General features: G+C 54.8%; 1 protein-coding gene across 7 annotated transcripts in view; it reads left to right on the forward strand.

Moving 5' to 3' along the window:
• Nucleotides 1–11,892, forward strand: part of SLC35E2B (solute carrier family 35 member E2B) — a 26,385-nt gene extending 14,493 nt beyond the window's left edge. For 5 of the 7 annotated variants that reach the window (XM_074334279.1, XM_019712037.2, XM_074334280.1 and 2 more), the window contains 5 exons: nt 2,138–2,258; nt 3,680–3,733; nt 4,078–4,150; nt 6,181–6,326; nt 7,907–11,892. In XM_074334279.1, coding sequence (XP_074190380.1) covers nt 2,138–2,258; nt 3,680–3,733; nt 4,078–4,150; nt 6,181–6,326; nt 7,907–8,144 — 632 coding nt within the window. In that variant the 3' untranslated portion in view covers nt 8,145–11,892. The remainder of the gene's footprint in view (nt 1–2,137; nt 2,259–3,679; nt 3,734–4,077; nt 4,151–6,180; nt 6,327–7,906) is intronic. The other 2 variants (XR_012497111.1, XM_074334281.1) reach the window with 2 other exon arrangements.
• The last annotated feature ends 785 nt before the right edge of the window (nt 11,893–12,677 follow it).

Raw genomic sequence — 12,677 nt, forward strand, 5'->3', positions numbered from 1 at the left:
CTCCTGCCTGCCCTCCGCCTGCCCTCCTGCCTGCCCTCTGCCTGCCCTCCTGCCTGCCCTCTGCCTGCCCTCTGCCTGCCCTCCTTCTGCCCTCCTGCCTGCCCTCCTGCCTGCCCTCCTGCCTGCCCTCCGCCTGCCCTCCCTCCTGCCTGCCCTCCGCCTGCCCTCCTGCCTGCCCTCAGCCTGCCCTCTGCCTGCCCTCTGCCTGCCCTCCTGCCTGCCCTCTGCCTGCCCTCCTTCTGCCCTCCTTCTGCCCTCCACCTGCCCTCCTGCCTGCCCTCCTGCCTGCCCTCCTCCTGCCCTCTGCCTGCCCTCCTGCCTGCCCTTTGCCTGCCTCCCTGTCACTGGCGAGGGCCTTCCCTCTTCCGTGCAACATTTCCAGTGGTCACAAGTTGGCTGGCACATTCACCTCAGTGCGTGTGTCTTCACCGCTGCCTGGTGGGGCGTGGACATGCAGAGGTCAGAGGGTTGGATGGAAAAGGCCATAAGCAAGTAACCGCAGGTGCCGTCACTTGTGCCAGGAAGATGGAACTCCTTGCCCGCACGAGGTGGCACTTGGCGAGGACAGGGCAGCTGTGGGGCCCCTGCTGCCTTTCAGCTGTGCCGCTGCACCTTCCCCAAGGCCCAGCAAATCAGGGCGTTCACACTTCTCCAGCCGTTAGGACAGGCGCTCTGTTTCCATCTACTCGGCATATACGGCCCTAGTTTTTCAACCAGCCCTTGAAAAAGCAGCATGTCCCCTGTTGGTCCAGGTGGACAGATGAAGTGCGGCTGATCCATGTGACATGTAACCTGTTATCTAGGGGTGCTATTGTACGCACATGTGTTTGTTAGGAAAACGACTACATCTCAAAATAAGGCACATACCTGCCTCTGGGCGAGGGGACAGAGACACAGCTGGACTTCTTGCAGCTGTGTCGTTGGGACTGCGTGAACATTTTCATGATGGTAAAACAGTGAAATCGAAGCGTGAAGAGCAACACGACCCCAGTGGGCCTGGCTCAGCCGCAGGAAAAGGGTGTATTTGTCATGACTTTGAAACCCGGTGATTGGGCTTCCAGCTAGCTATGGTACAAGCTTGCCGCAAACAAGCTGTGTCACTGAGAACAGAAAATCGTGATGAAATTTAGCAGAAAGAAATCTGTTGGGAGGCATTGGAAAACGACCAAGGTACCAGTACTTGAGGGGCCAAGACTTCAGTGCCGACAGTCACCCAGGGAAGTGACCCCAGGAGTGGCACCCTCCCTGCACAGCAGCCTCGTGGGTGAGGGGTGAGAGCCAGTGGGGGAGCTGCCCCTGGACCACATCCCAGCCCAGAAAGCTGGTCCTTCTGGGGGGTGAGGCAGACATGCCGACCGCGTGGGTTTGCTGGGTGACTGACATGCACTCCTCAGCTCACCTGAGGAGCTTGGGCTGCGCTCTGGATGGCACTGTCCTGTGACAGGGACATGGCCGCTGTCCTGTGATGGGGACATGGCCGCTGTCCTGTGACGGGAACATGGCTGCTGTCCTGTGAGGTTGACGTGGATGGTCTGAGGGCTGTGCTTTTGTTCCTTTTTGCTGAACACAGAAGGCTTCTACCTTCATCTACTTTGAATTTCCAAATAGACCTGAGGCTGCCCCTGAAATCCAGGCAGAGGTTCAAAAGGTCGCTTGGTGCCCTTTCCAGGGAGAATATAAGTTTCCCTCATACCATTCACGTCAAGGTTGTTTATTAGATTTCAGAATGAAACAAGGAGCAGGGAACTCAGCGTGGGTCCTCGTGGAAGCCCCTCCCCCCACGCCAGACATGGAACTGCACTCCCACCCCCAGTTTTCCCTCTTTAATAGATTCGCTCTCCTGCCTTTGCAAGTGAGAACTCGTGGAGTCGCAGGTGCTTGGAGAGGCGGGTTTCGGGGCACAAGGCTTGCATTCGGCCCATGCCTCAGAGCCACCGAGGGGCCTGGCCTGGAGAGGGGACAGATGCCTGCAGGTGCGGGCTCTTTGTTGTGTCTCCCTCCGGCACAAAGAATCCGATGGGTGTTGGCTCTGAATTTGAGGGAAAAGTCCACAGCTTTTCTGAGAGGAGAGGATGCCACCAGAGCTCTGACCAGACAGACTGGTCACAGCCAGGCTCTTGTGTTGTGTCCCTTTCAGGGCTGCTGGTCAACCTCTCCCTCGTCCCGGTCATGGGAGGCCTGGCGCTATGCACGGCTACTGAGATGAGCTTCAACATCCTGGGGTTTTCGGCCGCGCTGTCCACCAACATCATGGACTGGTGAGTCCTGAGGGCGTGGGGACACGCACTGTGCTTTGGGACAGCGCCCACTGGCCTTCACGGTCCTTCAGTCCAGAGCCACTCAGAACTGCTTCCCATAATTCAAAGCCAGGCACAGCCGATGCTGCCTTTTCCTAAACAGTAAAGCAGTAAGTGCCCCGATGAAGTAGCTTTTTCTCAAAAAATAAGCCAGAGAAGTGAAAGAAAGCGATGCACAGCGCGTCCCAGGCTGTGTGCGTCAGTCCAGGAATGGCCGGGTGAAGTCCACACTGCGCCTCGCAGGGGTGTCGCTTCCGGTTCCTCCTATTTCTAGAAAAGAGGAAATGACACGGGAACCAGAGCGTTTCCCACTGCTGTCACCACCGAGGTTCCAAATAACACAGCTTCTTTAATCCGTTGCTAACACTGATGTGTTGGCCTCTGCCCTTGCAGCCCCTAGACACATCACATGAGTCATGTCGCCATTGAATGTGCATCCTGCGTGGTGCGTTCGTGCCATCCTGGGAGCCCTGCTTCCTGCACTGCCCGCTCCCGCAGCCCAAGTTCTGTGACCACCCCTTCACCTCCTCCCACGACAAGTCTTCTGTCTAAATCTGCAGGGGCAGCTTTTCACACGAGCCTCCATCTGAGTTTCTGACTGTCCTTAGTGTAGATCCCTAGAAGGGAGGTGGAGCCTGCGGACGGAGGGCTCCGGAGGTCTCTTGCTCTGTGCTGTCCGTGTCTCCAGAACAATTGGTCGGCTTTATCATTGTGTTGCAAGCGAGAGTTTCTGCCTGACGTTGTCCTCCCCTAGGTTTTTGCATTAACACAAAACAAAGCAACCCCTGCTTCTAGAGCCCAGAGAGCAGTGTCATAGTTGACGTGCCAGCCTCTTTGGTCCCCAGGGCCAAGGATGGTCCAGCTTTCTCATTGGCTGTGTGTGTGTGTGTGTGTGTGTGTGTGTGTGTGTGTGTTTCTCACACTTCGTCTTTCCCATTCAGGAGTTTCCTCCGTGTTTTCCTCATGGGCTTAAACTCCTACTTTGTTCACTCACTCCCACGCGTTGGGTGCCTGGCCCGTGACCGGTGCTGATTTAGGGGAGCTCCTGGTTCAGGGTGGGGTTCCGTGCAGTTCTCAGAGCAGGGACTTGGGATCCTCTGACACCTGAGAGCGGGGCAGCTTCAGGCATATCACTCAGCCTCCGTGTGCCTTGGTTTGCCCATCCATACATCCGGAAAAGGGAGGCAGGTGTGGCATGCCCTCATGGCGAAGGGATGCCTGGAAAGCACCCGTGTGGGCCCGGCTCGTAGCAGATGCCAGTGGCCGTCCCCCACGAGCTGCCTTTGTCCTCACTGCTTGGGACCGATGCCCGCGCTTCGTCTAATGGAGGCTCCGTGCTAATGTCCTGTCCTGATGGGTAACCTTTTCTTTCCTTATTCTAGTTTGCAAAATGTTTTTTCCAAAAAGCTGCTCAGCGGGGACAAGTACAGGTTCTCGTAAGTATCGTGACTTCCTGTGCCAAGAGGACGTCCTGCCCACGTGCAGTTTAGCAGCCCCGTGGGCCTGACGCCTTCCTCACTTTGGCGTAGGTGGCCTTTAAAGTACCCTGCTGGAACTGGGCAGAAAACCCCACTGTCTGCAGTGCCCCATGGAGGCACCTGAGGAGTGGCCGGTGGGCTGCCCTCCACTCCCAGGCATGTGGGTTGGCTGTCACACAGGCCCTCCTTGTCTTGCAAGCATAGACGTCTTATGCACTGGGGCCCTTTAGCGGGTGTCGCTGTGCGTCTGGGTGGAAGCCTGGCCTCTGCGAGTGGAGCCTCAGGTGCCCCTGTCCCTGCAGGGCCGCCGAGCTGCAGTTCTACACTAGCGCCGCGGCTGTGGCCATGCTGGTCCCGGCCTGGATCTTCTTCATGGTGAGTTTTAGGCGCCCAGCCACATTTATCCTCGGTGACTGGGGGGCAGAGCTAACTTTCCAGCTCACTGCTGTGCTTTGCTGAATTCTGTCTGTGACGTGTCCCCACGGAGAAGGGAGAGAAGGGGGAAGCCAGACCTCACGCAGGTCTCTGAGGGGTTCGTGCCTCCGGAGGCCAGTCCACAGCAATTTTCGTGTGAGGGTTTTGGGCTTGCTTATAATTTCAAAGTGACATGTACCCACTGTAGGACAATCAACAGGGCAGGCATGCATGAAACAAGAGGCAAGGTGTGTCCCCCAGCCCCTGAGCCCCACTCCTAGAGGAGCCCCTTCCCAGACATGTCTGTGGGGCTAGAAATGACTCACGTGGCCCCACTAGTCTGATGTAGGTACAGACCTGCACAGAAACAGTGGGTCTGGGTGGCCCAGTCTTGTGTGGTGGCAGGGAGCTTCCCTGTCCCATCACCATAACAGGGAACTTCTGTCACCCCTTCAGTGGAAGTTTCTTTGGGCTGCATTCCTGGAATTGGAATGGTTTATTGGAAGAATATGCATATATAAAATTATTTTTACTGTGGCAAAATGCACATAACAAAATTTACCATTCCGACCATTTTTGAGTGTAATTGAACCATTTGCACAGTGGCGCCGCCACCACCACCGTCCGTCACCAGCACCTTCTCATCCTCTCAAACTGAAACCCTGTCCCCATTAAACGCTGGCCTCCCAGCCCCGTGCAAGGGGACAGGACTTCACCTCTCCCTTCCTGGGGTCCTGGCTGGGCCTGAGAATGACAGTGACAGCAGACGAGCACCAGGGGAGAGGCACATAGTGTACGTGGCACGGGAGCCCTTGTGAGGGAATGGAGACCCGAAGCAGTGGCAGAATGTGAGTGCCCACACTGCGAGTCCTCAGAGAACATCGCCTCGCTGAAAGTCGCAGAACCTCTTGAGGACGGACGTTCAGTGAGGACTTCCTGTATCTTAGAGAGAGACAGTTGTGGGGACATCGCCGAGCATAGCGGGGCTCTGAGGGAAGATGAGCCATGTTGACACGGCCTGTTCGCACAGCGCCCTCGGCCTCACTCCTGACTTGTGATAAGAATGTCCCTTTCCTCCTGGGATAGGAGGGCATCTTCCATAGGGGGTTTATCTCCTCTTTCCAGCAAGAAGGGAGGTCAGAGCCCTTCCCGCACCTGCTGTCTTCTAAGTACCTCTCGCTCAAAATATCCTTATGCCAGTGGCAGATTTGTGGGAACTCCTCCTGTCCCCCAGCCTGGCACCCAGCAGCCGCCTCCCCATCTCTGTGAACCTGGCCTCTCCAGGTCCCCATAGGAGTGGACTCATAGGCGTCTGTCCTTCTGTGTCTGGCTTGTTCACGGAGCACAGTGTCCTCCAGGCCCACCCACACTGCGGCGGGCTCAGGGCCACCGTCCTCGTCAAGGCTGAGTGATACCCCACGTGCAAACACACCACACGTGTGTGTCCACTCATCCGTGGTGGACGCTTGTTCTGCTTCCACGTTTGGGCCGTTGTGAGTAACTTACGCTGCTGTGAATGTGGGTGTGCAGGTCCCTGCTTTCAGTCCTTTTGGGGACACACCCAGAAGTGGGGTTGCTGGGTCGTCCGGTCGCTCTGTGTTTAACTCTGAGGAGCCTCCACACCGTTTTCCATCACGGCTACACCGATTTTCATCTCCACAGCAGCACGCAGGTTTCCATCCTCTACGTCCTCATCAACACGTGTTAGGTTCTGGGGTTTCTTGTCGTTGGGCCCTAATGGGGGTGAGGTGGTGTCTCTGGTTTGATTTGCGTTTCCAGACATCTTGTCACGTTCTTGCTGGCCACGTGTGGCGTGTTTAGAATCTCAGTGTTTAGAATCAGTACCGTTCAGTTGCCACCTCAGAAGGCGATTTCCAGGGCACTCCCCCATGCTGGTGCATTTGCCAGGTCACTGGCACACGTGGCGCTGTCTTTCGGGGTGGGTGGCATGAGGAAGGTGGGCATGCAAAGGCCGCTCTGTTCTGGCACAGGACTTGCCGGTGATCGGCAGGAGCGGGAAGAGCTTCAGTTACACCCAGGATGTGGTGCTGCTGCTGCTGATGGATGGCGTCCTGTTCCACCTGCAGAGCGTCACAGCGTATGCGCTTATGGGCAGAATCTCCCCTGTGACTTTCAGGTAAGACAGCAGTGCCCAGGAGACAAAGTCGCCCATGCTATTTGCAGAGCAAGCCTGAAGCCTTGTGTTTTTACAAGAGGAGTTTGTGTGCAAAGTGCTCTATTGAAGACCATAGTGATGAGTGTGGTCACATGATGTGGTGGCAGGCTGCTTGCGTGGGTGCCATCTGAAATACAGAGATTTGTAGGGAGACGCCCTCTGGAAAGCTTCCTAGTAGAGTAGGAATTGTTTGCAATGGCTTGAGTCTTGTTCTGTCTGAACAGCTGTCCGTGAACTTTGCAATGATGGGACAGCCTGTCTGCTGCCTGGGGCGGGCCGTGGGCCGCAGGTGGAAAGAGCTCCTGAAACATGGTGGGGGGTGAGGCCAAGTCCCAGGTGTGTGTGGCCACACGGGTCCTCGCTTCCCACACTGGGTGGCACAGCCCTGAGCCTCGCAAACTGCTTTTCACTTGTATAACTGGATGAGTTTCAAAACTGGACCGTTTTCAGTAACAAATGGAAAGGCATGAGCTGATCGCCAGCAGACCTAGAAATCCACGTGGTGAAGTTAGCTTTGGCCACATCACGTTGTGTAAGTCAGTGGCCTTTTTATTTAACCTCTCAACTGTCACTGGAGACGAGGGACTGTCCCTGAGTGAAGGCAGCGTAGGCTGGCTTGCTTTGTGCCACCCGTAGGCCTCGTGGGGCCACACCTGCAGCGGCTGCAGCTTCCCCAGGGCTCACACGGTGGGAAGCTCACAGGCCTGCTCGTTTCAGTCGGCGCACATCTGCAGCAAATGCTCAGACACCGGCCGGTGGCTGTTCCCACATCTGGGCGGGCCCCTTGGCGCTGTGCTCTGACTGGCACCACTGCCTGGCCGGCCCTCACCCTCCTGGGTCCCGAATGGGAAGTGTCTGCAGGACTGTCGGGAACACTCATCACTTCTATGTTCTCCTGTCACTGAATTCTCCCAAGGTCATTGTCTGTCAACACACAGTTGTTTTTCAGTGATCATTAGTGATGGCTAAAAAAAAAAAAAATCCAAAAAACAAGAAACTAATTCTAGTTAAAGAAAATGGCTTTCTTTTAAAAATTCCTATTGTAATCTCTATTATGAGAGCAATATTCACTGTAGAACGTTGGAAAAGTTAGAGAGGTACAAAAGAGAAAGTTTAAATGCCCCGTAGTCCCTAGACATGACACTGCTCACGTCGGTGACTTTGGCGTTAATTCCATTTTCCTGGTGTGTACAGTGCTGTTTCACAGAGGGATTGTCCTACTTAGGTGCCACAAAGCTACTGCAAGGACGTGAAGCACCCCTCAGTTAGAGAGAAGCTGAAGCGATTAGGGGTAAAATGTCCTTCTGTCTGTCATTTACTTATAAACGGTTCAGTCAAAAACAGGCCGAAGCAAATAAGGGAACATGTTCATCGTCCGTCTGGAAGGTGGGGATGGGGCTGCGCCCTCTGCTATCTCTGCCGGGTGCTTTTCCTGATAGAAATCTTGCCACCCACGGGCGGGGGAGGCAGGGAGCTGGGGAGCCGGGAGCCGGCCGCCAGCCCGAGCCTGCCCGGGCCATCACTGCCCCTCCGTCTTGCAGTGTTGCCAGCACCGCGAAGCACGCCTTGTCCATCTGGCTCAGTATCATCATTTTCGGCAACAAAATCACCAGTCTGTCAGCCGTGGGCACCGTCCTGGTGACAGCCGGTGTCCTGCTCTACAACAAGGCCAAACAGTACCAGCGGGAGGCCATGCAGACCCTGGCCGTGTCTGCCGGCCGCACGCCGGAGGACAGCGCCGAGCTGCAGGTCCCCAAGGAGGCCAGGCCACACCACTGAGCTCTGGGGCCTGGCAGTCGCCCAGTACCACCCGCTGCTGCCGTCCTCACTGACACGGGATCCCTGCCGTCGGCCCCTGGACAACTCCCACCCTCACGGTCACTGGGGTGAGGAGACCAGGCACATGCAGCCCTCCTGGCCCCTTTCTGGGGTTTTCAGGCAAAACCAGCGGGAACTCAAGTGGAACCCCAGACACCAGCTTCCTGGGGCAGAGCTGCCTGCAGCTGAGCCATCGCCAGTGATGTGAAAATGTGAATAGCGCCTCCTGCTGCCCCACGCTGAGCGCATCAGAGGGGTCGGGACCTGTCGGCCTCTACATGGCCCTTGCAGGGCACAAGGTTCGACTGCAGTTAGGCCCCCATTCCTCTGTGGGTGACAACCACGGGGAACAACTGTAGAGCCAGTGCTGGGTCCAGGGGCCAAGGTGGGCCGCTGTCTGCTCGGTGCCAGTGGAGAGAACTCATCTTCCCGACCAGCACTGAAGGCCCCGAAGGCACCACCCGCTCCTCAGTGTGTGGGGAGACCCTGTGCTGGGACTGAGGCCAGGTGCCCGCTGCCTGGGCACAGAGGCCTCACCAGTCCAGAGACCACAGAGCCAGGCAGCCAGTGGGGGTTGACACACGGGGCTCAGAAACAAGGGGCCCCTGCTGCTGAGGGTGGCCTGTTGGGCCCTGTCTTGCCACCCCGCCCTTCTACCCAAGGCGTCCTCTCCCCCACCTTGGGCTGCCAAGAGCCGGTACCACTTAGGGAGGGGTCACTCCAGGAAGGCAGGGGCATCTTTCAGTGTCTGCCCCACTAAGCCCCCTCCCCCTGAGGGGCTCTGGCCTGGAGGCTGAGGACAGATGTGCAGTGCTGAGCTCAGGCAGAGGATGCTGTCCTGGTCTGCTCTGGAGTCAGCTGCTGGGCGGGGTCCCCTACCGCCTGTGTCTTACCGCGAGGACGTTACGATTTTCCTCCTGAATGGGTGAGAGCAGGAGGAATGCTTGGAGTGTCTACTATTTCCATTACACTGTAGCATTGAAAATGACAGTGTAGTTTTTAAAAAAGGAGATGCAGGCACAGGTGGCATCGGGAATGCAGCATGTATGTCACACTCTGAACCCACAGGCTGGCGGCGGGCTCCCCTCGCAGAGTGGATGGGCAGGTAATGCAGCCCTGTGCTCAGCTGAGGCTCCTGACCTCGTCACGTTATCCCTCACCCCCATCCTGGTGGGATTTCTGATGGGGACATGTCCACCGCCAGCCAGTCTCTGAGGCCCTCCCCACCAGGCCTTTGCCCATTGCTGGGCTAAGTTCTGGGTGCGTCAGGGGCAGCCCCACTTGGTGGACCAAGGCAGACTGGCCACCTGCCTGCTGGAACTGAGTGCGCTGAGAAAGGGGACGTAAGGTGCCCCTTGCCTGAAGTCTCATTTCCCTCCCTGTTGTTCAGGTCTTTGGCTCTCATCATTGGTTCACTGCTTTCCAGTTGGCTTCTCAACTGGAAAATATAAAAATAGCCTCTTCGGGAGATCAGATCTCTTGGAAACAGAGAGCAATAATTATGTCTCATTAAGTTCTGTCTACTTGAAAAAGTTTGCCACAGTAAGGGATTAAAATGAAGCCTTTTATACTACAACCAACCTTATTACAAAGCTGACCTGTGTCCAGAGGACAGGCAGGTGTGTGGCCACCTGCATGACAAGCTCGCCTTCACTGTGAAGCTGTTTCTCCTGGGATTTACCCCGGGTTTCTGTTCCCTTTCTTTTTCTGCTTTCTGTGCCCTCAAAACAAAACTAAAGAGGACTCGTTGGAAGTGGCTGGAGTGCTGGATGCTGCGCTGACCTGTGACGACCAGAGCGAAAGCACTGCTTCCACTAGCTCCACCTGCACGCTTGAGGACACACTGACGCCCGCGGCTGACTGGGATGTGAACAGGAGGGGGCACACGTGTGGCCACCCCGTTGCAGGATTTTCACGTTGGCCTTCTCGCAGACTTCAGCATCTGAGTGTAATCAGAAACACAGCCGCCTGGTGCTGAGTACTGTCGGGGGTTTCCTGGTCCTGTGCCTCGTGGAATGATGAAGCTGCCGCCTGTGACATGCACCGCCCTCCACTCTCACAAGGGAATTTCAGCCGGTTTTGATTTTCCAAATTTTGGGACCAGAAACTAAACTGGTCTAAATTTTGGGACCAGAAACTAATAATTACTAAATTATTAGTAAGTGGGGCAAGGCTGCTTTTGAGACTTTTCCTCATCCTGACTTCACCACTGCCCTCCGTTTGTCTCCTGTCCGCCCCTGAGTCGCCCACTTCTTGGGCATTTCCAGGACAGCCTTGTGTCGACAGCCACAACTTGCTACCTGGCTTGGCATCTGTTTAATGACTGTACAGAGATGATATGTTTTTTACAAAGTCTGTCTAGTTTTTATAGTATGTTCTCAGCTGTCGCAGATGTGCTTGTACCGACATTGATACTGAGTGTCATTGCTCACACTGGTTGGCTGCTCCTGTGTTATCTGTGGTTATCTGTGCCTTTGTAAACAAGCCCACACTGGAATCAGGCTTCCGAGGCTGGCTATCTACTTATGCGCCAGAGATGGCAGGTCTCTGGCTCAAGGAAACCCCCACTGAGTGGCATAAAAAGCTTTTTGTTATTAAATTCCAAGAGTCATAATTTCTGCAGATCAGCATTAAAAACATCTGCCTTGGAAAGCTCAGAATACTCTTGCGCAACCCAAAATGTGTCTTTAATTTGAAGAAAAATAAACATGGTGAATCAGAAACAGTAAAAAAAACAAGTGCCACAGTAAGAGTATCAGCCACGTGGAGCTGTGTTTGTCGTCTGTGTTCGACATACTTTCCCTAAATCAATGGCTTTCGCTTCCTATTGTGCCACTGTCCTGTGGATGGTCATTTAGGCTGGGGGGTGGCGGGGGACGTGGCTTTTTACATCTGTCCAGGTGATAAGCTTCCTAAGGCCTGAAACTTTCTTCACGGTGTCCCTGGGCTGGAGAAATTAAACAAGGATTTTCTGCAGCTCGAAGTCCTCTTTGCTTTCCTTTGACCCACATTGTACTAAGGGCTTTCTTTCCAAAGTATGTACATGCTCTGGTTAGGGCCCCTTCCTTTTCCTGGTTTATAAACAAGAATGTCCCAGGTCCCCAATGAGTCTGCCCATTTGTCTCTGCCTGGCCGAGCAGCCAAGAGCAGACCGTGGTCAGCTGTCCCCCAGCAGCTCAGAGCATAAAACCTCCCACATTGCTGTCTCTGAAGTTCTTGCTTCCAGTTTTCCTGAGGGCTCTGATTCTGAGTGTGATGGCCACGGGATCCATGCCCAGATGTACAAACTGAGTTGGAAACTGTTCTAACTGGCAAAGTCTTCTGCTTGTCTGTTTTTTCTTTCATTTTTTGTTTGAGGAAAACTGGCATTTAGCTAATCTGTGGTTTTTAGATTGTTCACTGATGTGAGTGTGAACCTGCCCAGGGGGTTGTGGACTCCACGTTGAGAATGGCCGGCCAGTCTGGGTGAAATTCCCCATTGAAAAACTTGAAAATTATATTAGTGACCATCTTCATCAGAGCCAAGTAATATTTGCTCTACACCAAACAAAACTGTGGAGAAGTAAAAGTGTAAAACGTCTAGTGTTTTGTATTTCACCTATTCCAGTATTTGTGTGACTAGATCAATACTTCCTAGAAAATGGTTCTGTGAAATAATTTAGTGAGTCTGTTGATTGTGCTATGATAATAAATTGATGCTGTGTAATTATGCCTGTGGGTGCCTCCTGTTGTTTTTGTCTAAATTAAGCTACTGTGATGGCCACTGTCGGTCACTCTTGTTCCGCCAAAGTAAAATCGATGCCCAGCCCCTTGTTGTTTTCCTCATCGTGTTTGTGCTGCTGAAGTGATCAAGGGTGGCTTTTGCCTTGACCAGTGTTCAGCATGGAAGGAATGGGGGCGAAAGGTTTTCCTGCCACGGAGAACTCAGGAAGCAGAATGAAAGGTTGGGTACAGAAAGCAAACATTTTATTCTGAGACGGAAAACAATCCCAATTGCACTCGACATTGTGGTGCCCTAATGTTTTTGTCACTCTACAGTTTCCACTTCAGGCCCAATAAATGTGGGTGGAACTTGATCTTCCCTTCTCCCCTCGGACTCAGGTTGTTGAATTCTCGTTCCATCGGCCTCAGCAGGTGTGAGACGTGGCGGAGTTGGGGTCGTTCAAAGCCCCGCGGGTGACTGAGTAAGCGGTCACGTTTGGAGAACCGCCGTCGGGGCACAAGCCTTAGAACCACGTGGCAACAGCTCGACAGCCCGGGGTTTTGTTGTTTGTTTGTAGGTAGAGCCAAATACGCGGCTGTAGGAGGCAACTTCCTTGTGTGAAAATGCACGTAGCCGCAGCGTCGTTGGAGGACCGAGCTCAGCGCCGCGCTCGCGGCCTTGAGGTCGCTGTGGGGCACACACAGGGCGCCAGTCCGCTGCAGGGAAGGGCCCGGCGGGGGTGCGGCGCCGGCGACCCGGCAGGGGCGGCGCAGAGGTCGGGGCTCCGCAGG

Source organism: Rhinolophus sinicus, linkage group LG06, assembly GCF_036562045.2.
Source record: "Rhinolophus sinicus isolate RSC01 linkage group LG06, ASM3656204v1, whole genome shotgun sequence".
Taxonomy (NCBI): domain Eukaryota; kingdom Metazoa; phylum Chordata; class Mammalia; order Chiroptera; family Rhinolophidae; genus Rhinolophus; species Rhinolophus sinicus.